Source organism: Pongo abelii, chromosome 1 (assembly GCF_028885655.2).
Source record: "Pongo abelii isolate AG06213 chromosome 1, NHGRI_mPonAbe1-v2.0_pri, whole genome shotgun sequence".
Classification (NCBI taxonomy): Eukaryota; Metazoa; Chordata; class Mammalia; order Primates; family Hominidae; genus Pongo; species Pongo abelii.
In genome coordinates this window covers 210,040,889-210,067,762 of record NC_071985.2, presented here as the reverse complement: position 1 = coordinate 210,067,762, position 26,874 = coordinate 210,040,889, and the positions used below count along the sequence as shown (strand labels likewise).

General features: G+C 51.2%; 1 protein-coding gene across 3 annotated transcripts; it reads right to left on the bottom strand.

Annotated features, from left to right (window-relative positions):
- Positions 1-1,698: 1,698 nt before the first annotated feature.
- E2F2 (E2F transcription factor 2) lies at positions 1,699-26,874 on the bottom strand. Of its 3 annotated transcripts, none has more exons than XM_054540290.2 (7): positions 26,153-26,874; positions 19,970-20,075; positions 17,425-17,644; positions 16,505-16,663; positions 14,608-14,722; positions 11,939-12,131; positions 1,699-2,281 (listed from the first exon to the last, which is right to left on the bottom strand). In XM_054540290.2, the coding sequence occupies exons 1-7, from the start codon at positions 26,402-26,404 to the stop codon at positions 2,244-2,246; spliced, it is 1,083 nt and encodes a 360-aa protein (XP_054396265.1). In that variant the 5' UTR covers positions 26,405-26,874; the 3' UTR covers positions 1,699-2,243. The 3 variants fall into 3 exon arrangements, with proteins under 3 accessions (XP_054396265.1, XP_002811353.2, XP_024094956.1); XM_002811307.3 differs by lacking the exon at positions 1,699-2,281 and adding an exon at positions 5,098-5,745 and having other exon boundaries at positions 26,153-26,870; XM_024239188.2 differs by lacking the exon at positions 1,699-2,281 and adding an exon at positions 5,098-5,745 and having other exon boundaries at positions 17,431-17,644; positions 26,153-26,870.

Here is a 26,874-nt window from a genome sequence, read left to right as displayed (position 1 = left end):
CAAGTCTTGTCTTTGCATAGACATATGTTTTCATTTATCTTGAAGTAGAAATGATCCTACTTCAAGTAGGTATAATTCTATACCTAGGAGTAAAATTACTGGGTCTTATGGTAGTTTTATGTTTATCTTTTTGAGGAGCTGCCAAACTGTTTTCCAAAGTGGCTACAAATTTTACATCCCCAACAATGTTATGAGGAACTTCAACAATGTATTGGGAACTTCTGAGTGTTTCCTCATCTATAAAGTGGTAATAAGAGTAACTCTGATTTCCTGAGGTGGTTGTGAGCATTAAATGAGATGATGGTGTATGAAAGCCAGGAAACCTTCCAAAATGACCAACCCCCTCCCACCAACTCCTGTAATGTATACCAGTCACTACAATTGTTACATTATTTATAATCATATTTTTATGTGTTTGTGTTTGTGAGCATCCTGAAAATGGGAACTAGGTCTTATTCATATTTATCTTCTCAGTGCCCAACATGTAATATTCAGTAAGCTACAACAATATCCATGTACAAAGTATTAATGAATACATGTTAATGTCAAGAAAACTACAAAAAAAGATTCTTGAACTGGGCCTTGAAGAATAAGTAGGCACCCACTCAGCTCAAATGGAGCACAGGGCATCCTAGGTGGAAGGAACAGCATGTGGACAAGCCCAGAAGTGGGAAGACATGTCAATTTCAGGAGATGACAAGGAAGCCCAGTGTAGCAATGGTGGTGGGAAAGGGTGGCCAGGGAGGCCACAGGTAAGGTAGAGGAAGCCAGTTGGAAGTTGTAAATAGCCATTTATACCATGCAAAAGGGTTAGAACTTCATCCTGAGGGCAGAGAGGAGCCATGGATGGGCATTAAGCAGGAGAGTAACGTGATTAGAACTACATTTTAGAAAGGTCTTTCTGGGGATCGCTTCTCAGCGTTTTGGCTAAGATCAAGTGTAGAAAGATCTCTCTGGGGTAGCAGAAGGCATGCATTCTCAAACTTCAGCTGCATTAGAATCACCTGGGAGGTTCATGGAGCCTCAGAATTCTGAGTCCTGCCCCGTGAGTTTCTTATTCAGCAGGTCTAAGGCAAGGTCTCTTTTTTTTTTTTTTTTTTGAGACAGAGTCTCACTCTGTTGCCCAGGCTGGAATGCAGTGGCGCCATCTCAGCTCACTGCAACCTCTGCCTCCTGGGTTCAAGTGATTCTCCTGCCCCAGCCTCCTGAGTAGCTGGGGTTACAGGTGCCTGCAACCATGCCCAGCTAATTTTTTTTTTTTTTTTAGTAGAGACGGGGTTTCACCGTGTTAGCCAGGATGATCTCAATCTCCTGACCTTGTGATCCACCCGCCTTGGCCTCCCAAAGTGTTGGGATTACAGGCGTGATCCACTGCACCTGGCCTTTTTTTTTTGAGACAGAGTCTCACTATGTAGCCCAGGCTGGAGTGCAGTGGTGTGATCTCACTGCATCCTCTGCCTCCTGGGTTCAAGCGATTCTCCTGCCTCAGCCTCCTCAGTAGCTTGGATTACAGGCACCCGCCACCAAGCCCGGCTAATTTTCTTTTATATTTTTAGTAGAGATGGGGTTTCACCATGCTGGCCAGACTGATCTTGAACTCCTAACTTCAAGTGATCCACCGCACCCAGCGTGAGGCATGGTCTTGAATATGCATGTCTCACATTTCCAGGTGATACTGCTGCTGCTGGTCTGAGGACTACAGTTGGACCCACTGATGTAAAGGGTGGGAGGGAGAGTGTGGGCAGCAAGACCATTCAGGAAGCTGTGGAAATAGCCCAGATGCGGGAGACAGAGTCAGGGCTGATCACATTTTAGATCTAGGTGCTGTGAACTTTTCAGTGCCTTAATGGTGAGATTGCAGGCATGGTGATAAGAGGCTGTATCTTGGAGGGAAATCCACTGGGCAATCATGTGCCCCCAGCATTGGCCAGAACAGCCCCCAACACCCAGCCTGGGGGGACCAGATCCACAGTTGGTAATGAGCTTCAGAAAGCACGACAAAGACAAGATGCCCAGAGCTGCAGTTTAATGTTTAATGCCCAATTATCTCAATACAAGGAGGCTTACATGGTGCTCATCAAGACAGGACCAGGTGAAACCAGGCTGGCGGGAAATGACCTGCATGAGTCCCAGCACGGGGATCATGTTCTCTCGGTTCCAGCTCACCCTTGAAAAGTGCCACGGGCAAGGTTCTTCAGCTCACTCAGGAGCCAGCAGGCTGGCCAGGCATGTGGCCACCATGGTCACCGAGGATCCTTGTGGGAGAACAGGGTTCTGGGACCTCAGGATACAATGACAAGAACCAGAAAGCTGCTTCCAAACAACGCCAAAAGGTTTTCACTTCACATGCGCTAAGCCACACAACACCTGGATGCTGGGGCACCCAAACCCTTTCCCTAAAACTCTGAACACTGCAGAATGGAGGTTGAGAATACTTGGGGAGGGAGAACAAAGTCAGAACCATCCTAAAGCCAGTTTTTCAAGCTTGACCACCTCCCTCTTTCTCCCTGAAGGCACACCAGCCGATCCCAGTACTGTGGAAAAGGGACACCCTCTGGTCTATTCTAACACCTTTAATGGGAAAGGAGTTAGGAGCATGTCCCTGGCTTCAAGAAATCTCTGAATCTCCAACTCTACTGGATGATTTCCTGGAGCCCCAAGCTTTAGACGTCCCTGGGGACATGAGTGATTTTTTTTTTTTTTTTTTTTTTTTTTTTAGGGGGGCTGTTGGTGGGGCTGGGAAGTTTCCTGGCAGAAATTATTTACCTCAGAAAGAAACTGCCTTTTCTCTTACCCTCGTTTTAAAGTCTACCTGGTCCCTAAAGAAAATACCACCCAGGCTGGGCCCGGTGGCTAGTGCCTGTCATCTCAACACTTTGGGAGGCCGAGGTGGTGGATCACTTGAGGTCAGGAGTTCAAGACTAGCCTGACTAACATGGCAAAACCCCGTCTCGACCAAAAATACAAAATTAGCCGGGCGTGGTGGTGCATGCCTATAGTCCCAGCTACTTGGGAGGCTGAGGCAGAAGAATCGCTTGAACCTGGGAGGCAGAGGTTGCAGTGAGCCGAGATCAGGCCACTGTACTCCAGCCTGGGCAACAAAGCGAGACTCCATCTCAAAAAAAAAAAGAAGAAAAAAAGAAAAGAAAATACCACCCAAAATGCGTCCTGAAAGTGCTCTGTGGAAGTCGGGAGGCTTCAAGTGTCACTGGCAAGGAGGGGACATGAGCTTGTGTCCTGCACTGAATCTGAGGCTTAGCCTGGGAGGTCTAGCCCCTTGGCCAGGCAAGGTGTGAAAGGGACAGAGGCAGCTGCTGAGCACACAGGGCACAAGCCTGAGGGCAGCTCCCCTGTCCAGCCATACGGAGAGGCCTCTAGGGCATGAGCTTACCTTCCAGACTTCAGTATTAAACTCATTCCCAATGGGTCCTGCAGGCCCCTTCTTCCTTTTCTCTGATGTAATTCTTGGGGAAAGCTCCAGAGCCCAAGGGATGGGAGTCAAACACCTCTGACTTCAGAGATGGCACATGGCTAAATGGCAGCCCAGTGGAGACCTCAGAGCAGCCCACAAACGAGATCCCACACAGGATCCCTGAGCATGCCGGACTTTAAGACGGGCTTCTGATAAGACCCTTGTGAGTATTTGGGTAGGAGACCAAAAGCATTTCTGTAAAGGGTACACAATTAGCCCTGCTTATAGAGTGGGGGCAGCTGTGACCCGCTGACCACTCCTGGGAGGGGGCTAACTTGGGGGCCCAGGAATTTGAGCAAATGAGGCACAATTGTCCCCAGCTGGGCATTAGATCACATTGGGCCCCACCCTGAAATAATCCCTCGTCTCAAACTTCAGACATCAGTCAGTCAGCTCAGGAGCCATCCAACAAAACCAACTTCGTATTTTAAACCAGCTTAATGCTACAAACTTTTTTAAAAAGTGCTGTCCAGCTGAGCCTCTGAGAAAACCAGAAAACCTAGCTCCCTGAGGGGTGGGTGGCAGGCCTCTCAGACCAACCCCTGAGCCTCTCTCCAGAAGGCACGGCCTTGGTTCAGCCCAGAGCACCCACATCCCAGGGAGGGTGGGGAAGAGCAGCTGGGCTGAAGGGACAATGTGGGATGATCAAGCCCCTGGGGGAACAGGCTGAAGCCAAAAGACCCCCTCAGGACCCCAGGCCTGAAGAGGTAACATGAGTTCCTCTCCCCATCAGCTGCGAAGGCCTGGTCTGCCATGAAGACCTCTGTCACCCCTTCAGTATACCTGGGAAAAAAGGAGTGAACAAGTCACCAAGCCCCAGTCACCTCTGTCCTTGGGGTATGAGTGAGCTCTGAGGGGTGGAGACGTCCTTAAGGAACCATCCCCTTCAATAAACATGGTGAAAAAATTCCTCCCAGGGAAGCACAGAATGATGCCAGTGCCACATGGGGGGCAGAGGGGATGCTTTTGGCAGTTTTTTGTTTTAATCTGACCCTTCTTTACAGTGGGGCTGCCTCTGCCTACCAAGTCCTTGGTGCAAAATGGCTCCTGGACCAGCGCAAGGCAGAAACTCTGAGGAAAAGTGCCCGCCACAGCCATGACAGCTGCCCCCATGTTCCTGTCTGTTTTCCGTGGGAGCTTGTCTCTGCTGGACCATTTTTACTTCTCAAGGGGAGGGAGAGGTAAGGACTTCCTCAGGATAGGGGTCTCCTGAGCAGGCGGCTCCTGTTTCCACAGGAACCTCAGTGCTACCTGCCCTAGGATGGCTCCCTGGGACCATCTCTGGGACAGAGGCGACCAGGAAGCCAAGACCGGCAGCTCAGCTGGAGATGTGAGGCCAAGAACAGGGGAAGAGGCAAAAGGGCCCACAGCTGCCGTTTACTAGAACTATGAGGCCTAAGTGCAATTAGCATTCTGGCAGACTGGACAGCCCCTCAGAGTCCCAGCCCCCACCACGGTGGGGAAACCAGGGATGTGGCCTGGGCCCCTCTCTTGGAAACCCAGACCTGCCCTGGAACATGGACAGCGATGGGTCCTGATGGGCTTGTCTGCACAGGTCTCACTAAAAACTAGAACAACCTCCCTGCTAAAACTCAGGGAGGACAAACAAACAACTCAACCTGAAATAAATACAAAGGCATTACGTGCTTCTTGGTACGTCGAGGGTCCTAATTACCCCTCAAAAGGAGGTAGCAGGGCCTTTCCCTGGACTTGGCCACCTCACCTGCAGTCTTCTCGTGAGAGGTCAGAAGTCAGAAGACTGGATGGGCCTCCCCAGGCCCAGCTTCCATTAGGAAGGTGAGGACCCACCCCTTATCCACTCCTCACCCGTACCATTCACATCTCCCCACACAGCTTCTGCCAGCTGGGGCGGGAAAGGCGAGGAGACCCCATGCACTGAGGGCAGCACCTAGTGTCCAATGTCCCTGTGCAGGCAGAGGGGCTGTCAGCCTGTCTGTGAGGAGGTAGAGTCAGGGGCAGGCTGCTGGGGGAAGGCAGGGCCACTCAATTAATCAACAGGTCCCCAAGGTCGTAGGAGTCGAAGAGGTCGCTGATGCCCTCACCCGCCTCCAAGCCCCACAGGTAGTCATCCTGGTCCAAGGATGGGGAGAAGCTGATCAGAGGGGAGCTGCATGCCAGGGTTGGGGACAGGAACTGGTCCTCAGTCTGCTGCAGGAGTGGGTGCGGCAGCTCCAGCATGCTGTCAGTAGCCTCCAAGGGGACCAGGGATGGAGGCGGTGGGGCCTGCTGGGGGGTTGGCGCTGGCGCTGGCACTGGAGACAAACAGACAAAGGTTACGCCTGGCCCTAGCATCCAGCTCCTTAGCACGCGAGGACAGACTTCCGGTTCTCTGGATGACTGCACCCTTCTCCTCTCTCCTCAGCCTGGGTGGACTGTCCTGCTCTCAAAATCCACCTTCCAGAGTCTACACTCAACCCTACCCCTTTTCATGTATTTTTTATTTTTTTGAGACCGCGTCTCACTCTATCACCCAGGCTAGAGTGCAGAGTTGTGATCTTGGTTCACTGCAACCTCCGCCTCCCAGGTTCAAGGGATTCTCCCACCTGAGCCTCCCGAGTAGCTGGACTACAGGCATGCACCACCACACCCAGCTAATTTGTGTATTTTTAGTAGAGATGGGGTTTCACCATGTTGGCCAGGCTGGTCTCAAACTCCTGACCTCAAGTGATCCGCCTCCCTTGGCCTCCCAAAGTGTTGGGATTACAGGCCTGAGCCACTGTGCCCGGCCAAAAAGGAAAGAAATTCTGACACATGCTACAACATAGATGAACCCTGAGGATGTTAAGCTACGTGAAATAAGCCAATCACAAAAAAACAAATACTGTGTGATTCCGCTTATATGAGATACTTAGTCAAAATCGCACGGACAGAGAGTAGAAGGGTGGTTGTCGGGCTGGGCAGAGAGGGGAATGGGGAATAGGTACAGAGTTTCAGTTTTACAAGGTGAAAGCAGTTATGGAGATGAATGGTGGTGATGGTTACACAACATTATGAATGTATTAATTACCACTGAACTGTACATTTAAAAATAGTTACGATGGTAAATTTTTGTTATGTTGACTCTACTCTCCACCACACACAACTGTACCTGACCTCATCACCCTCTCCAATTACTGGCCCATTTTTCTGCTCCTTTGCACAGTAAACTTTCTCCAGAGTAGCCTGAGCTTGTCTCTACTTCCCTATTACTATTCTCTCTTCAACTCACTCCAGTCTGGGGTCTCTCCCCACCATGTCCCTGAGCCAGTGACCTCCATGCTGCTAAACCCAATGGTCATTTCTCTGGCCCTCTGGCCTCATCTTATTTGACCTTTCAGTAGCCATTCTCCAGCACTCTATGCTCATTTCTTTCTCGCCTTCTTCTTCTTTTTTTTTTTTAAACAGGGTCTTGCCCAGGCTAGAGTGCAGAGTGCAGTAGGGTGAACACGGCTCACTGCAGCCTCAACCTCCTGGGCTCAAGCAATCCTCGCACCTCAGCCTCCTGAGTAGCTGGGACCACTGGTGCATGCCACCATGCCCATCTAATTTTTTAAATTTTTTGTAGAGACGGGGTCTCACTCTGTTGCCCAGGCTGGTCTTGAACTCCTGGGCTCAAGCAATCCTCCTGCCTCAGCCTTCCAAAGTGCTGGGATTACAGGCATGAGCCACCATATCCAACCTGCTCATTTCCACTTAGATGTAAGATGGTGATTTCCCATACAGGGACATGCAATGAGGCACTGGAAATTGCCTGCCACATATATCCTGATGCTCAGAATCCCCCACATTGGAGTCACTCCTTAAGCCCCAGCCAACTATTATTTTGAAGATACAACTGCACTGGGATGCTAGGCTGCCTGTTGAGACTTGTGGTGCACCCATGGACATGTGATTTCACGTTTTATTTATTTAATTTATTTTGAGATGGAGTCTTGCTCTGGACTTCACACTTTAGAGCATCCATTTCCTCCCCTCTGCATGGGGCATGATAGCTCTACCTACCTCAAAGGGTTGCTCAGAGGACTGCATGGTAAGTGCATATGAAGCACTGGTTTGGCCTGGCGCGGTGGCTCATGCCTATGATGCCAGCACTTTGGGAGGGCAAGGCAGGCAGATCACCTGAGGTCAGGAGTTCAAGACCAGCCTGGCCAACATGGTGAAACACCGTCTCTACTAAAAATACAGAAATTCGCCGGGTGTGGTGGCAGGCACCTGTAATCCCAGCTAATAAGGAGGCTGAGGCAGTAGAATCATTTGAACCCAGGAGGTGGAGGTTGTAGTGAGGCAAGATCACGCCACTGCACTCCAGCCTGGGCAACAAGAGCGAGACTCATGTCTCAAAATAAAAATAAATAAATGAATAAATAAATAAATAAATAAGCACTGGTTTGTCGGGTCTGCATGCTGCCCTTGCTCCTGTTAAAAATTGCTCCCATTTACCAAGGCTAATGGGGGAGGTGGTGGCACTGCCCTTGAGGCGAGGCATGGTTCAGCCTCCTTGGACACTCAAATGGCCCTGAGGGAGTCCATGCTGTTACCCCTATTTATAGATGAGAAAACTAGGGCCCAAAGAAGTCCATTAAATGTATTTGAATTAAAAAAAAAAAAATCTAAGGTTTTTTTGGCATGCTGCTGATGTTACAGTCAGAGGCCTGGCTTGGGAGCGGGGAGCATGTGGGCTCAGACTCTAGCGCCTCCTCTCACCAGCCATGGAACCCCAGAACTCTGTTTCCTCATGTGGAAAAAGAGGGATGAATATTAGAAGCAGTAACTGATAAAACACATGTGAAAATCTCTATTATAGGTCAGACCTTGCTGTCTCCTGCTGTTGATCACATCCAGAAATAGAATCGCCTTTTGTAATATGTGTCTCTCCACCACACTCTGAATGGCTCTTACTGCTTTTCTGTCTCTAAAACAGCACCAGGCCCGGCTCAGTAGATGCTCTTCACACAAGCTTTTTTTTTTTTTTTTTTTTATTTGAGACAGAGTCTCACTCTGTCGGCCAGGCTAGAGCGCAGTGGTGTAATCTCAGCTCACTGCAACCTCTGCTTCCCTGGTTCAAGTGATTATTGTGCCTCAGCCTCCTGAGTAACTGGGATTATAGGCATGCACCACCACCTCCAGCTAATTTTTGTATTTGTAGTAGAGATGGGGTTTCATTGTGTTAGCCAGACTGGTCTGGAAATTCTGGCCTCAAGTGATCCACCTCCCTCGGCCTCTCCAAGTGCTGGATTACAGGCGTGTGCCACCGCGGCCGACCACATAAGCTTTTTTTTAAAAAAAAAAATCACATTTATGCCATGTCATCTTCTATAACCCACTCAATATTCGTGAGGAAATTTCAAGTGTTCCCATTTGAGAGATGTGGGAACTGAGGCTTCAAAGGGTTAAAGTGATTCACTCACAGTCACCAAGTCACTAAGAGGTGAGATACAGGCTTGAACCCAAGTCTCCCAATTTCAAATCCTGTGCCATCAGCTACATTTAGGTGTATCTCAGAATGTCAGAGCCTGGAGAAATGTCAGAGACGATGTTGTTCAAACCCCTTCCATTACAGATGAGGGAAACTGAGGCTGAAGAGAACACTTCCCCTGGTAATGCAGAACCAGGGCCAGGACCCAGGTCCCAAGACTGTAGTGGCTTCTTCTTACATGGCTTCTGGCACTCAGACCTCAAAACGATACTATTTCAGAACACAGCACGGAACGTGTGTGTGTGTGTCTGTGCAGGAGAATCGCTTGAACCTGGGAGGCAGAGGTTGCGGTGAGCCGAGACCAGGAAAACTTCCTCCTCCTCCCTTCAGCAGGGATAACACTATGAGGCCGTGTGACAAGCGTCGGGGGGACAGCCATGACATGACAGCTGGCCCCACCACTGACTGCTCTGTAAGCCACTCCTCCTCTCTGGGCCTCAGGATCTTGATTTGTAAAACTCAGGTAAAAACTTCACACCCGGCCGGGCTCGGTGGCTCACACCTGTAATCCCAGCACTTTGGGAAGCTGAGGTGGGTGGATCACCTGAGGTCAGGAATTCGAGACCAGCCTGGCCAACATGGTGAAACCCTGTCTCTACTGAAAATACAAAAATTAGCCGGGCATGGTGGCATGTACCTGTACTCCTAGCTACTCGGGAGGCTGAGGCAGGAGAATTGCTTGAACCTGGGAGGCGGAGGTTGCAGTGAGCCAAGATCGTGCCACTGCACTCCAGCCTGGGTGATAGAGTGAGACTCTGTCTCAAAAAAAAAAAAAAACAACTTCACACCCTTGTTTATGCTTTGGGATCTGCCACCTCCACCCAAAGTCTCAGAGGACAACTGAAGCGAAGGTGGTTCCAGCTTCAGAGGGCTATGCGCATGCTGACACTTGAGTGAGGAGGCACAGCAGGAGAAGGATGGACCAGAGGGTGGGGCACAGGTCTGGGATGGGAGATAGGCACTGGGGAGGTGCCCTGAGGGACAGATGGCTGGCACAGGGAGAAGCTCTGGTCCCTGATGAGGCCTGACAGACACAGGAGAGATCATTAGAGAAGAGTTGGGAGGCTGGGCTCTGGTCCCAGCTCTGCCATCAACTTGCTGTGTGACCTTAGGGAAGCCACTTGCCTTCTCTGGGCCTCTGTTCATTCATGTGTAAAAAGAAGGGTTGAGTTAGATGGGGACAGCAAACTTCTATAAAGAGCTGGAGCCTGTAATCCCAGCACTTTGGGAAGTCGAGGCAGGTGGATCACCTGAGGTCAAGGGTTCAAGACCAGGCTGGCCAACATGGGGAAACCCTGTCTCTACTAAACACACACACACACACACACACACACACACACACACACACACACAAAATTAGCTGGGTGTGATGGCGGGCACCTGTAATCCCAGCTACTTGGGAGGCTGAGGCAGGAGAATTGATTGAACCCGGAGGCAGCGGTTGCTGTGAGCCAAGATCACACCACTGCACTCCAGCCTGGGTGATGGAGCGAGACTCTGTCTCAAAAAAAAAAAAAAAAAGCTGGAGAGTATTTTAGGCTTTGTGGGACACTTGTGGTCTCTGTCACATAGTTGCCTTCTTTTTCTTTCTCCCACAACTCTTTAAAAATGTAAAACCATTCTTAGCTCATGGGTCATTAAAAGCAGGTGGTCAGATTTGACCTGCAGGCAATAGTTTATTAACCTCTGAGTTAGAGAACTGGACACAACCAGTATTTCAGAGCCCTTCCAGCAAGCCTCTTCCATCAGCCCAGCTCTAGCTCTACCTTTGTCTAAACACTAGGGTTCTATTTAAGAGAATTCTGCTGCTAAGAAGACAAAAAGCGGAACACTGGCCTACATAGCCTTGAAGAATCCTGCCAGTCTAACCAGATGTGTGATCCAGGAAAAGGCAAAAACTGTTCTGGAGAGGGCTTCCATTTGTACTCCTTCTGGATTCCCACCCTCTTTGGGAAGCTCTCAGGAACTTTGCTCCCTGGCAACTTACCTGTACTACCTTCCACCAGGGGTAGCCAGCTCTTAACCATACTGTCCACCTCCCAGCCAGAAGCCCCTTCTTTGATTTGATATATGCCTTGTGGAGAGAGCACTGGGCTGGGAGTGTGTAGACCAAGGTTCAAGACACAGCTCTGTTGCCTCCCAGCTGGGAGACTTTAGGTAAAACACATCACCTCTGTCTTATTTTTTTTTAATGGGCAAATTTTATTATTTTATTTTATTTTTATTAGAGATGGAGTCTCATTATGTTGCCCAGGCTGGTCTTGAACTCCTGGGCTCAAGTGATCCTCCCACCTCAGCTTCCCAGAGTGCTGGGATTATAGGTGGGAACCACAGCGCCTGGCCTATTTTTTAAAATTTTATTCTTATTTTTATTTTTGAGACAGGGTCTCCCTCTGTTGCCCACGCTGGAGTGCAGTGGCATGATCATAGCTCACTGTAGCCTCAACCTCCACGGCTCAAGTGATCCTCCCACCTCAGCTTCCCAAGTAGCTGGACTACAGGCGTGTGCCACCACACTCGGCTAATTTGTAAATTTTTTTGTAGAGACAGGGTATCCCTATGTTGCCCGGGCTGCTCTTGAACTCCTGGTCTCAAATGATTCTCCTGCCTCGGTGCCCCAAAGTGCTTGGATTATAGGTGTGAGCTATAATCTCACAACAACCTATGAGTTAGACAGTGTTAATTACTGCGCCCAACTCACAGATGAGAAAAATTGAGGCCAAGAGAGGTTAAGTAACTTGTCCAAAGTCACATAGCTGGTAAGTGGATAGGCTGGGATTCAAATCCAGGCCTTCCTCTGTCCTGGAGCAGCACCAGCCTTCCTAGTGAGGCTTTATAAAGCATTAAGTACAATGCACATGTGTGGGGTAGGATGACTACATCCCCAGCTGCTGGATAAAACAGGAGGTTTTCAACAAACATTGATGTAGAAGAGAAAACTAAGGCCGGTCTCTCCCCGAGCCTCCTGTCCCTCTGGACAAGGGACCTACCTGAGGATGCTGTGGGCTCCATGATGCTAGGGTCGGTGCTGCTGCTGGGCTGGGCAGAGTCAGGGCTGGGGCAGAGGGTGGAGGTAGAGGGGAGAGGCTCCTCGGAAGGACTGTCCAGCTCCTGTACCTCCTCTGGGCACAGGTAGACTTCGATGGGCCCTTGGGTGCTCTTGAGATATATCTGCAGGTTGTCCTGGAGGAGGAAGAGAAGCCAGGTCATTGCTCCGGGCAGCTGGACACTTACTTAGTGTGTATGGACAGACGCACGTGGCTGCTGCCATCCATGGGTGCAAATGCAAACCCTGGGCTGGCACTGAGACCAACCCCATCTGGCCTAAGGTGAACTTCCGCTGTTTCTGCTGTCTGGCCCCGAAGCCCACTTATTTTAGGGGGAACACCTTGATTTTCCTGTGGGAAATCACTCTTCCCCCCACTCTCAGGTCATCTAGTTTTGGGGCGGGGGGGGGCAGCACCATTCCCCAATGCCAGTGGGTGAGCTTGTGACGCAGCCAGGAAAGTTAGTGTGACATGATTGGTTCAGGATGGCCCATGGCTCAGGTGGATCCAAGCAGCACTAGGCCCAGGACTTTTGCTGGACTTGTGGGAAATGAAAGCCCCCTTCCCACTGGGGTTGCTGAGCTGGTATCATAAAATCTACCTCTGCCACCACAAGGAAAGAGCCCATCTGGGAATGGAGTCAGCACAGAGAAAAGCAGAGAGACGAAAAGCATGAGACAGACCTGAAGTCATAGTTTGAGCCTTGAAGTCATCCAGCCTTGCCCACAATCTCTGAATCTCCCCCGGGACTTGTCATTTGGTTCCCACCCCTACCCATACCTCCCGCTGAAGCCAGTTGGACTTGGCTTTCTGTTACTTGTAACCAAGAGTCCTAGTATTTGATCTTCCCACCCTGTCTCTTCCCTACCACATAACCGCAACTTAAGCCACAACTGATGACATGCATGCCATCCAGGCACATGTCCAGGTCTCCATGCCTATACTCACACAGAACTGCACCTAGCAAAAACCCTATTCATTCTTTAAGACCTAGTTTAACTGTCCCCACCTGGGATACCCCCTCGAACTACCCTTTCTCTATGCTCTCAAAGCACATCTTCAGTCTATAAATGACAGCGTCTTTTTCCCACTAAGTCCTGAACTCCTCCAAGGGTGGGGGCGGGACCTTAATTGTCTCTGCAGCCCCAGTTCTTCCTTTAAATAAATTATTTCTTGAGTCCTTATAATATGCCAGGCTCTGGGCAAGGGATACAAGGTGAGCAGAACATTCTCTTGTGAAGCTTACACACTAATAGATGAAGCAGAATGCAATCGTGTAATCATGCCAAATATACCTCAGCAAATGGAGATTAAAGGCAGTGGAAAAGCACAGGTGTTTATGAAGTCTGGAGGTAATCAGAGAAGGCTTCCTTGAGGAAGTGACATTTGAGTTGAGACCTGTAGGATGAATAGCAGTAAATCAGGCAGAGAGGGAAGAGCATTTCAGCTCGAGGGGAAGAGCATGTATGAGGGTCTTGCACGGCTAGGTGCGGTGGTTCATGCCTATAATCCCAGCACTTTGGGAGACCAAGGCGGGCAAATCACTTCTATGCCGGAGTTCGAGACCAGCCTGGACAACATGGCAAAACCTCATCTCTACAAAAAAAACAAAAAATTTGCTAGGCATGGTGGCATGCACCTGTGGTCCCAGCTACTCAGGAGGGTGAGGTGGGAGGATGGCTTGAGCCCGGGAGGCAGAGGTTGCAGTGAGCTGAGATCACGCCACTGCACTCCAGCCTGGGTGACAGAGCAAGACCCTGTCTTAAAAAAAATCAAATAGGTTGAGTGTGGTGGCTCATGCCTGTAATCCCAGCACTTTGGGAGGCCAAGGCAGGTGGATCATGAGGTCAGGAGTTCAAGACCAGCCTGACCAACATGGTGAAACCCCATCTCTACTAAAAAAAAATACAAAACTTAGCCGGACGTAGTGGCGGGCGCCTGTAATCCCAGCTACTTGGGAGGCTGAGGCAGGAGAATCGCTTGAACCCGGGAGGTGGAGGTTGCAGTGAGCCAAGATCGTGCCACTGCACTCCAGCCTGGGCGACAGAGTGAGACTCTGTCTCAAAAATAAATAAATAAATAAATAAATAAATAAATAAAACAAAACAGAAGATCTCATACTAGGAATGAGCTTAGTGCAATGGGGAAACTGCAGACAGGTCAGTGTGGCCAAAACAAAGACAGATGGGGCAGCAGGGAAAAGGAGGTTGGCGAGGTCAACTGGGGCCTCAGAGCACCGAAGCCTCATAGGGAGTGTCAGGAATTTTGGTCTTTAACCTGGGAAAGCACGGTCAGCGTGAAAGGATATTCATGAGTACTGACACCGTCATATGTGGGCATGAGTGTGCATGTGTGCAGGAACCCAGGGCTGGTGGGATGCAGAAAGAAACTAGGAACAGAGATTTTCTCAGGCCACTACTCAGTCTCCGTTGCCCTTTCCAGCTTCTGCCATTTCTACCCAAGCTTGAAGGCCACCAATATTGCCATGGACACCAGAATGGGCCTGCAAAGCATGGGGCTAGGCAGTGCCAGGGACAGAATCTGCAGAGCCACCTGGAACCCTCCCTGGCAGGGTCTCAACCCTGCTCTCCACCAAATATTTCCCCTCTCACCTCAGTCCTGTCAGGCACTTCCAGTCTCGTCTGCGGAGGGGCCTTGACGGCAATCACTGTCTGCTCCTTAAAGTTGCCGACAGCACGGATATCCTGGTAAGTCACATAGGCCAGCGTAGGGCAGGAGAGTCAAGAAAAGTGACTGTCTGGTCAAAATTCAAACCCCAAACCTGCCAGGAAGCACCTTCACCCGCCTCTCCTAAGCTTCTGAACATTACTTTCTCACTCCTTGTACAACTTAGAAATAATACAGTCTGTAACCTGTTAATATCATAAGCTACCTTGGATCCCTTTGGAAAGCAAATGGGGATATAAATCATAAAAAATGTTGCCTTACATTATAAATCATATAATGTTGCCTTACGTTATAAATCATAAAAAATGTTGCCTTATGTAAAGGCTTCATCTCTCAAACTAGATCATTAGCTCTGAGAAGGCAGGAAGACGTGTTTTATTTCTTTATATTTCTCACAATGCCCAGTATCCTTCCAAAAATACAAGGTCAGATCCAAAACCAATTAGATATGAAATGATTTTGGAAAATGTATGAAAGAGCCTTAGCAAAGTCCATGCTCTTTGACCTCATCATTTCAATCCTAGGGATCTGACCTAGGAAACAAGTAAAAATATGGGAAAGCATTCTATGTATAAAGATATTCGGCCGAACGCAGCGGCTCATGCCTGTAATCCTAGCACTTTGGGAGGCCGAGGCGGGTGGATAACTTGAGGTCAGGAGTTCAAGACCAGCCTGGCCAACGTGGTGAAACCCCATCTCCACTAAAAATACAAAAATTAGCTGGGTGTGAAGGCCAGGTGCGGTAGCTCACTCCTGTAATACTAGCACTTACGAAGGCTGGGGCGGGTGATCACCTGAGGTCAGGAGTTCGAGACCAGCCTGACCAACATGGTGAAACCCCATCTCTACTTAAAATACAAAAATTAGCCGGGTGTGGTGGCAGGCGCCTGTAATCTCAGCTACTCGGGAGGCTGAGGCAGGAGAATCGCTTGAACCCAGGAGGCAGAGGTTGTGGTGAGCCAAGATCATGGCACTGCACTCCAGCCTGGGCAACAAGAGCGAGACTCCATCTCAAAAAAAAAAAAAAAAATTAGCTGGGCATGGTGGCGGGCATCTGTAATCCCAGCTACTTAGGAGGCCGAGGCAGGAGAATCGCTAAAACCCGGGAGGTGGAGGTTGCAGCGAGCCGAGATTGTGCCACTGCACTCCATCCTGGGCAAGAGTGAGACTCTGTCTCAAAAAAAAAAGCTATGTTCAGCAGGCACACAACTACATTACAACTATATTGAAATAAAACACATTCTGTGTGCAGTTCAGGAACAATGGCTATGTTAAGGTGGCAGCTTGTCATTCTTTTTCTCCATTTTCCAGATTTAAAGAAATGTACTTGGCTTATTTTCAATAATGAAAAAATACCTTTAATAAACTTGAGGCCAGGCACAGTGACTCATGCCTGTAATCTCAGCACTTTGGGAGACTGAGGCGGGAGGATCGACTGAAGCCAAGAGTTAGAGACCAGCCTGGGCAACAAAGCGAGACCCTGACTATACAAAAAATAAAAAATTAGCCAGGCATGGTGGCACATGACTGTAGTTCCAGCTATTCAGAAGGCTGCGGTGGGAGGATCACTTGAACCCAGCAGTGTGAAGCTATAGTGAGCTATGATCATGCCATTGTACTACAGCCTGGATGACAGAATGAGTCCTTGTCTCTAAAAAAATAAATAAATAATTTAAAAAATAGACTTGAGAAGAAAAGCCACCCAGGAAGGACGAAACAGATGCCAGACCCTTAAGGTAAGTTACTGAATCAACTCAGGATAGATATAAACATGCAACAGGTTCCTGCTCCCTGACGCCTTCCCCCAACCAAGGAGGATATCTCTTGTTGGCCTTGTCCTCAGTCAGGTGCTTGAAGCTCAGAGAACAGCTCTGGATGAGCTGGTCCAAGGCCTGCTCCGTGTTCATCAGCTCCTTCAGCTCCTGCCCCAGCTGTTGCTGCTTCCCAGGTCTGGTGGGGTCTTCAAACATTCCCCTGCCTCTGGGAACAGAGCAGCCCCCCAGTGTCAGTCTGTGGGTGAAACTCCAGAACAAGGCCATTCAAAAAATAGTCTGTGAGGGTGCTTCCCTGGGTTGTGCAAATCAGTGGTCATGCCTGTCTCTCAGGGAGCTACCAGGGATTGGAACTAGAGGTTTGGGGGTTGGGCTTGGGAGAACAAACAAGTCAAGGCCTGAACCCCACTTCTGAGGGGCTCTCGACTCTGTTCATCCCTATGCCCCAGCCTCCTCCAACTGGAGTAGCCTCAGTCCTGACTCCCCTGCCTGGGTTCTCTTAGGATTTATGCCAAGGGCTATAGGTCAGCTCTTTAAACCCTGTAGAAATGGAGAGAGGAGGCTGGAGTACTCCTATCCCAGATCTGGAAGGAGTCCGGGATTCCCCTACTCAGCTCCCAGGGGACTGCCCTAAGCTAGAAGAAGTGGATAATGGGATCTCTGACTCAAGAGGAAGAATCTGGGGTTCCCTTTGGCCTTTACACCTTCCAGATGTCATTCTCCACTCTGCCCCGCATCATGTTCTCCGACTATTTCAGCAGGTACACGGCGCTCTTCCTCACCATTCATTGGCTCTACCCCCAGCAATAAGCCTATTGGATGTTGCTCTTGGTCCCCCTCAGCCCTTGTGCCCATTGGATGTTGCTCTCAGCCCAGCCCCTGCCACTCACACCCACTGGCCATTGCCTCTGGCTCCACCCACAGCACAAGTACCCATTGGAGGGTACCACTGGCCACCCAGGCACTCACACCCACTGGATGTTGTTCTTGGCCTTCTTGCGGATGAGCTGGATGCCTTCCAGCACGTTGGTGATGTCATAGATGCGCCGCTTCTGCACGTCCAGCACCTCAGCGGCCCAGTTCAAGTCCAGGACCCCATCCTCTGACTCGCTCAGGAGGTAAATGAACTTCTTGGTGAGCAGCCCCAGCGAGGTGTCATACCGAGTCTTCTCCCCGGGGGATTTGGGGGCTGAGGAAGAAAGGGACCCAGTCACAGCTCGGGAGGGGAGGGGGAGGGGGAGGGGGAGGGGGAGGGCCCGCCCAGGACCCTCGTCCATTGACCTAGGCTCATTAAGTACCATCTTTCACCACCCACTTTCCAGTTTACAAAGCACTGTGAGCCAGGGCATCCATCACCATCACTGTCCAGACAGGGAACCTGATATCTAAGAGGGAAGGTGACTTGCTTAAGGTCTCACAGCCAGTGGGCAGTGTTGGAAGCCTAGTGTCCTGACTCCTGGTTAAATGCACATTTCCACCACAGCTTAGGGCTGCCAGACCACCACCCACAACTACTGTCACTGTTCTAAGTGCTTTCCATATACGAACACATTTAAGCCCTCCAACACCCTGTAAGGTTGCTGTACAATCATCCCCATTTTATAGATGAGAATACTGAGGCACAGTTTAAGTAATTTGCTCAGCTCACTCAGCCAGAAAGTGGCAAAGCTGGAATTCAAATCCAGGCAGTCTGACTCCAGAGTTTTCCTTCTTAACCATTACCCTATCCTGCCACTTAAATGTCTGGAGTTTGGAATTAGAATAGGGTAGAAATGATAAGCCTGGATTTAAGAGCATTTTTATAGACACATACTTGCTTTTTCTTCCCATGTGAATCACAATGATTATCTGAGAAAAATCGGTCCCGTAACATCAAGTCGGGGAGATTCATGAAAAAGGTCCCTTTCTCAATGAGGTTGATGTTGCAAGACCACATCTCAGCTGCAGCATCTTAAACCACGAGGGGACGTTTGTAATCGAGTGACTTCCAAGTCATATAGCAAGCTAGTGGCCAATCTAGTAATTCTGGAACCTGAGTTTTACAGTCTTAGGTTCCTCTGGAGGAGGACCAGTTATCATGAGCCTCAGGATCCTTTAAGACAGTGCTTTGGGCAGCCTTGACCAATCAAATGTAGAGGAAACTTTCTTGCCATTCCTGATCTAGCTGTGTCTTACAGGAGACAACTAAGGTTCATAGGAGTGACCTGTCAGGTCGGGGCAGAGGCCTACCTGGACCCCCAAAACTAGTGTTCCTCCGAAACACAGTTGCTTAAACTCCTGCTTTAACAAGGATTTTTTGTTTTTTTGGAGATGGAGTCACTCTCTCTCCCAGGCTGGAGTGGAGTGCAGTGGCACGATCTTGGCTCACTGCAACCTGCCTCCGAGGTTCGAGCGATTCTCCTGCCTCAGCCTCCTGAATAGCTGGGATTACAGGCATGTGCCACCACACCCGGCTAATTTTTGTATTTTTAGTATAGACGGGGTTTCACCACGTTGGCCAGGCTGGTCTGGAACGCCTGACCTCAGGTTATCTGCCCACCTTGGCCTCCCAAAGTGCTGGGATTATAGGTGTGAGCCACCGCGCTCAGCCTATCTAGGATATTGACTGCAAATATCAAGAGGCAGCAACCCCCTCCAACTTAGCTTTAGGAAGGCACCACCTGGGCAGCCTCTGGATCTTAAAAACCTCTGGGGTGGCAGAGACTGGATAATCTGTGCTTCCCTTCCCTTTGAATCACTTATTCAGCTCCTTGTCTGCATGTGGGAGAAAGACCCTGGTTAGCCCCTGCTCCTCTGATTTAGAAAAATTTACATTGACCTAAACATTAAAACTTTTTAAAAATAATAAATTTCCAAATAAAACACTGGTCATTGCGTTTAGATCATGAGAGCAGTACATGGTGTGGTAGAAGTAGTGTGAGACTGGCCGGGCATGGTGGCTCACGCCTGTAATCCCAGCACTTTGGGAGGCCGAGGCGGGTGGATCATTTGAGGTCAGGAGTTCGAGACCAGCCTGGCCAATATGGTGAAACTTTGTCTCTACTAAATATACAAAAATTAGCCAGGGATGGTGGCATGCACCTGTAGTCCCAGCTACTTGGGAGGCTGAGGTGAGAGAGTTGCTTGAACCCCAGAGGTGGAGGTTGCAGGGAGCCAAGATGGCACCACTGCAATCCACGCTTGGTGACAGAGCGAGACCTGTCTCACAACAACAACAACAAAAAAACAAAAACAAAAACAAAAAACATAGAAGTAGCGCAAGATTTACATGTCCAGGCTCTAGTCCTGACTCCACTCTGAGACTATGGGCAAGTCACTCAAGCTCTCTGAGTCTCAAGTTGTCTGATTAGTAAAGAGAGAGAAGCCTACCTACCTGGCGGGATCAAATAATAAAATGCACGGGAAGCTTTTGTAAACTGGAAAGTGATCCAAATATGACTACCAGTGATTGGGCAGGGCACTGCCCTCTGCCCCTGCCCCACCCCACCCCAGAGGCCCCATCAGCACGGCTTACTTTTGGGGCTGGGGAGGCCATCCACTCTGATGCACTTCCCCTTGGGGGTTGGGAACTCAGGGACGGCGGGCCTCCCAATCCCCTCCAGATCCAGCTTCCTTTTGGCCTTGGAGAGAAGGGGGAGAAAGAGGCAGAGTTTGAGAATCATTCCTCCTTTAGCCTTTCCCTAATGTGGGGCCAAAGCGATGAAGCCACTTAGCAGCCACCTCTGTGCCTCAGTTTACCGCCAGTCCTGGTGAAGCACTGCTGTACTTGATAGGAAAACATCAGTGACCTAAGAAGTGACCTTTCAGGGGAAGTCTTGTTTTCTGAAGGGCAAATAAAACTCCCATCCTCTGAGGCCCAGGCACTTGAGACCCTACCAAAGCCAGTCTGGCCAAGGGCTCAGAGTTCCTTAACCACCGGCCCTAAGCCAGCTCCTATACCCGCTCCTCACCCCACCACACCCAGAGGATGATACCAGGAGGAAGTAGTGGGTGGGGCCTAAACCACATCAGGGTGGGGAAAGGGCCCCCCTACAGAAGCAGCTGGCCCAGCCAGACTGAGTGCCCATCACAGTCCCACAGCTGGTCCTTATCAGGGCGGGGCTGGGCATCCGCCCAGACCCAGGGGACTTCCTGGCTCAGTGCCACAATCGACAGAGGTGCCCACAGTGGGAAGCAGTGCAAACATCCCCACCCCCATGTTTGGGCTCCAGCTTGAGGGCCCCAGGGCCTCCTGAATAGACTGCATTTGCCATTCTTTCTTTGCCGAGAGGGGCAGACAATGAATCCTTCCCGTGTCTTAAGGACAAGCAGCTGAGGCCACCCCCCCCCCACCCCAGCTCCCCCTCTCTGTTCCCGCCAAGCTTGGGAAACACCTGCTAGGGAAATCAAACCACAGACCCATCTGCTCCTCTCCACCCTGTTGCCACCCGGGCCCCAATTAGGCCCAGAGCTGTACTGGCCCGGAAAGGGCCTCTCTCCTGGTTAGGGCTGGGCATGGGCAGGGCAGGAGCAGGGCTGGGGCACTGGGACACTGGGACATAGGTCAGAGACCCATGCTTGAATCTCCAGCTCCTTCGCAGGCTCACTGTACGAGTTGGGGGAAATATTACACATCTAGGAGCCTCAGTTTCTTCCTCTGTAAATGGGGTAAAAATGCCTACCTCAAGGGGCTATTGTAAGGATTCAAGGAAGGCACCACCTGGGCAGCCTCTGCATCTTAAAAACCCTGGAACAGGCTGAATTAATCCCTGCGTCGCTTCCCTTTGAAGCACTTATTTAGCTCCCTGTCTGCATGCGGAAGAAAGACCCTGGTTAGCTCCTGCTCCTTTAACTTCTGTAAAGTTCTCAGCCTGTGTCTCAGCACACAGTAGGTGTTCAGGAAACACAGAGTCCCTTCCCTAAAATCTAATCTCGACCTCTTCCTTCATACATCCTTCTGGGGGTCATTGAGCCCATTTCTTTCCTCTTTCCAACTCTGGATCCCCCAGACACCCCTACCCTGGCTTGGAGAGAGAGGCCTATTTTAACATTTGGTGGCGAGGTCATGCTCAGCAGGGCTGACTTCTAACTGCTGCTGAGCACAGCTGGGCTGACAGGTGTTGGAGGTGGTGACAACTCTTCCTGCTGTCAGTTCCCCTCCCCCCACTCCTGCCCCCTCCAGGAAGTCTTCCTGGGCTGATTTGAGGAGCCCTGCTCCTTGGTTTGAGGAGCCTGGATATAACACTCTTGCTCTCCACCACTACCCAGACCTGGAAACCATCCAAACACTTTACTGCTCATTATTGAATGAGTCTCTTGAATATTCCTTTTCTACTTTCCTAACTGGTGAAGTCCTATATTCTAGAGATTTAGCCCCACGCTGTCACTAAAGAAAGGGCCAGTTACTGGCTGAGACCTTCCACATGCCCTGAACCACGCCCCAACATTCATCACTTCACTGAATCTTCCCACACCACTAATCCCCATTGTACAGCTGAAGTAATTGAGGCTTGGGGAGCTCTGAGGCCTCCATCAATCCTGCCCAAGGCTGCACATCCTAGTATTCGTCATATATCCCCCAGCAGGAGCACCAAGGGCAGGGAGAGGAAGGGAAGCTCAGGTGGAGTTCTACCTGAGGCAGAGGTGGGGCAGCCCAGAGCCTCCCCAGCCACACTTGCCTCCCCCGCCAGAACACACCAGGAAGAACCCCGGGAAGACCTTAAACAGAATATCTATGCTGAGCCTGTTACATGCTCATAACAGTCCTACCACATCAGTATTGGCACTGGCTCTTGGAAGCCAAGAAATGGAGACTTACAGAGGGTAAGCACATGCCCAAGGTCACGCAAAGGCCGGAGCCAGGGTTTGAACCCAGGCCTGTCTGACTCCAAAGCCATGTACCAGGCTGCCTCAGCTACATCCCACACACGCTGCCCCAGGATTTGCTAGAATTTGGGCCAAGGCCTGGGCTACGCCCACCTGCCCCCATCACTGCATGCACGTGCGTGCACACACACATACACACACACACACACACACACACACAGCCTTCTCTCTTTTCTTCTTCACCCTTATTCTGCACTCCTAGGGTCCCAATGCGGCAAGTGTCCCCCTAAGGATACCTCCCTGACACCTTTGGGCAGTGCCCAGAGGAAAGTCAGCCTATGGCTTGGGCTGAACCTGCAGAACACAGGTGGCAGAGGACAAGCCCAGGAGGATCAGGATCAAGGTGAGGCTGAGCACAGGTCTTGGAGTCAGACTGACCTGGCTTTGCATCTAGGCCTTCCCCTTCTTAGATGGGAAATCAGTTGACCTCAAGTCACCTATAAAATGGGCATCATTGTCTCCACCTATGCTGAGGATTCAGTGAGATAGTGCAGCAAAGTGCTTTGCCCATAAGGAGTGCCTCCACCGGGGAGCTGCTAGCACTGATGTATGGGAGCACCAGTGGGAAAAGGGGAAAGTTCAAGGGTGAGCTGAAAAGAGACTGCGATGAGGGGAGGAGAGCAAAGGCTATGGCCACAGCCAGAGGCCAGCTTAGCTCTATCCTGGACGCTCTTAGGCAGCCCCTTTGGCTGGATCTTCAAGGCCTGGTCAGGACTCAAGCCTACCCTGCCAACCCCTATGGAGAAGAGTACAGCTCCTTCCTCAGGCAGCTGCAGAAGTGCAGAGGGTCAGAGATCACCAGGCACAACCCCCTTACGGGCACCATGGTGAGGAAACTGGGACTTGGGGAAGAGGAAGTGACTTGCCCAAGGTCACGCAGAGTGGAGCCTGGTCTCTCCTAAGCCCTAAGTTAGATGGTAGGGGTAGGAGCAAATGTAAGGGGTCGAACCTCGCTTTCAGATCCCAGCTCTGCCACTTGGTAGATGGGCAGCCTGGGATTCACTGTCTTGCCTCTCTGAGCCTACATCTCCTCACCTGACCTGCCTTGTAGAGTTGTGTGTTAAAATGTTTATTTTCTTTCATGCCTCACAAGAGGAAATTTGGAAAATGTAGACAAATTAAAAGAAAAGGAGGACTGGGAGTGGTGGCTCACGCTTGTAATCCCAGCACTTTGGGAGGCCAACGCGGGTGGATCACCTGAGGTCACGAGTTCGAGACTAGCCTGGCCAACATGGTGAAACCCCATCTCTACTAAAAATACAAAAATTAGCCCGGCATGGTGGCAGGCGCCTGTAACCCCAGCTACTTGGGAGGCTGAGGCAGGAGAATCATTTGAACCTGGGAGGCGGAGTTTGCAGTCAGCAGAGATGGCGCTATTGCACGCCAGCCTGGGCAGAGCTTCCTGCAGGGATGAAAGAGAATGATGCCATGCGCCTGGCCAGAGGAGGCATGCGATAAAGGGGCATTCCCTGAGCCTTCCTCAGAGGACTTGGAAAGAGCTCTGGACAGGAAGCCAGGAGATCTGGGTTCTGGCCTTCATTCTGCCATTGAACTTGGTTGCCATCCTTGGACAGTGCCTGAGGTCCCTTTAAACAGAAGCTCCCCAACAAATCCTGCTCACCCTGCACTTTGCAGCCTGGCCACAAAGCAAGCGGCCACACCCAGGGTTGGGTTTGGAGCTGTTCCAGGTCACACCCTCGTAAAATGAGTAAGCAGAGGGCAGGCCTGCCCACGGGGCTGGGCCCCGGGCATCTGGGGATTGACAGGAGCGGGAGCTCTGGGCCTGGCAGGCCCTTAGGGTGGTCTGCTGCAAGGAGACTCCCCTGCTTCTTTGCTTGTGACCCAGGCAAGTGACTTCCTTTCTTTGCTCAGTTTCCTTATCTGCAAGATGCCTCATTCTGGACATCCTGACCAAGATAATGAACGTGAAGAGTGCCAAGCAGTGTCTGGCACACGAGAGGCACTCAGTAAAAGAGAGACCTTCTTGCTAAGATCACTGAGCCCTTCTGGGAGGGAGGTACAGACAGATGTACTTGGGCTCCTCTGGGAGGGTCAAAGCAGTGTAAAACCACAGCTGTTACTGAAACTTCCAGTCTGAAAACAGCTGGCCAGAGGAGAGTAGGCCTGCCGCAAAGCTCCCTTCCCTGGGGGGAACTCAGCTCCTAAGTCAGGCAGTATTAAAGAAAGTCAAGGCTACATAGAGAAGAGCCTGCTGCCTGACCAGGTGCAGTAGAGTAGCTCATGCCTGTAATCCCAGCACTTTGGGAGGCTGAGGCAAGAGGATTGCTTGAGCCCAGGAGTTTGAGACCAGCCTGGGGAACATAGGGAGACCCCTGTCTCTACAAAAAATAAAAAATAAAAGACAGAAGAGCCGACTGCCTTGTGAGTCCCATTACTCTACCCCATCCCCATCTCTGACCTTAGGTCACATCCCGTCTCTGAGCCTCAGTTTCCCCCTGTAACATGGAGCTATTGATGCCATCTATTTCACAAACCACAAAGATGCTTTAGGCTATAAAACACTGAACACAAGATACCCAATCCCAGTTATCCTCGGTTGCTTAACCTGTAAAATGGGGATAATACCATTCCTGCCCACTGCCCTCCTAGTTGGAAATCATGTGCAGGAAGGGTCTCCAGGAAGGTTAACGTTTTGAACATGGGCAAAGCCTGAGTCCACTGGCAGGGAGTGGTGGCTCTGCCTGCATCCAGAGCTGGCTGGGCATCCTTGCTTGCTGACTAGCACAGGTCTGACCAGATGCCTCTGGGGCAGTGGGGGGTGGTCTTATCCCTGTACCCGAACTTATTCACCACACTCACAACTAAGCAAACCTACAACACCCTCTTCCTCTCCCTGGAGCCTGCTTCCAAAACCCAGGACCTGGAGCTGAATGTGGCTGAGAAGAGCTAGCCCCACAGCCACCCTGTGCACACAAGCATTGTGAAGGGGAGGACACTGAGGCCCGGACTGGGGCCAAGACTTGTCCAAGGACACACAGAGAATTAGTGGCAGAGTCACACCAGAAACCAGGCTCCTCAACCACCACCACCTCCACTCCCCCATGCTTTTCCCACTCCACCCCCTACCCTAAAGTTGTTTTGATTCACACGGGCTCCAGGAATTCCACTCCCACAAAACACACCCTGAGCCCAGATCGGCAGGCAGCCTGGTGCCACTACACTTTGGGCCCTCTCTGGCAACGAGCCTGGGAGCTTGAGGAGAGAGCAACCAATCTGAACAGAACCCAAGGGGGCTGCCCACATTTGTATCTGCTTCAGGCTGTCTGGGAGGGAAGACTGGGCCTGGGGGAGGACCTAGGGCAGATACTTGGGGCTATACCAGGAGCTGGCTGGACAATTTGGAGTCTGTCCATGGCAGATTGGACGTGAGAGACCCACTAGACCTATCCCTCTGTCTTACCAAAGTCCCACAGTGTCCCCAGGTCATACTCTTTGCCTGGACAATAGCAGGCACCCAGTACTGGTTTCTGGCCAAACAATGAAGTAATGAATGAATGGCGGCAACGTTGGCTGCATGGACTTCCCCAAGGTCACACAGTGCACTGGGAGTAGTGAGTTGGGTCTCCTCCAGACTCGCAATCCAGTGCTCATTCCACTCCACTAGAATGGATGAGATTATTTCATCCAAAGTCTGAAAATGAAGGGGTCTTCTACTCAGATATTGGGGGCACTGGGTCCTGGAAACTGAAAGCTCATCTTCCCTCTTCCCAAAACTCTACCTGCTCCACTCAAACTGGATCTCAGGCACCCCTCCCTCCTTTCCCACACCTGGAAAAGCATAGGGGGAAGCGGTGGGGGCCCCCAGCATTACCGGCAGCCGGCCTGCCGGCAGGCATCGCACAACTTGGCCCTCGGGTCTGTGAGGAGTGGCGTCGAGACAGGTGCCTGGCGCCGCTGCGGGAGGCGCCGTCTGCGGGTACAGCGGTGTGTAGTAGGTAGCAGTAGCCGGGCAGAGCTGGGGGCTGCTGAGGCCGGATGGCCACAGCTCTGTGGGGCTCATCGCAGGCACCACCTTCGGGGTCTGCCCAGCGGCCGAAGCCAAGGCCCGGGGCCCTTGCAGCATAGCGAGTAAGGCGCCCCCTACCCAAAAGGGCTTGGCGCGCCCGCGGACACCTGCGGGTTTCGGTGCTGCTGCCTTTCACACGGCCCGCGGCATGGCGCTGAGGCCGGGGAAAGCCGCCAATGGACGCCTGCGGGGCAAGGCCGGACCCTCCCCTCCTGGCCCGCGGCCGAGCAGAGCAGCGCTTGGAGATCGCCGCTTGGAGATCTCCCGGCGGCTGCGGTGGTGGCACTGCCACGGGCTGTCTCGTCCCGAGGGCACCGCGACCCGGGACGCCCCGCGCTCCCCAAGGCCTCGGCACCTGGGGTCCGGCCGGCTCTGGGGAGGGGTCCCCGGCGTGCCCTCAAGCTCGGCGGAGATGCGATGCGCTGGGATGGAGAGGGGGGTTTCGACTGCCCCGACTTCCTTGCGGCTCGCTCTCTAGTCCCTGAGTCTTTCTCTGCCTCTTTTTTTTCTTCTTTTTTTTTTTTTTT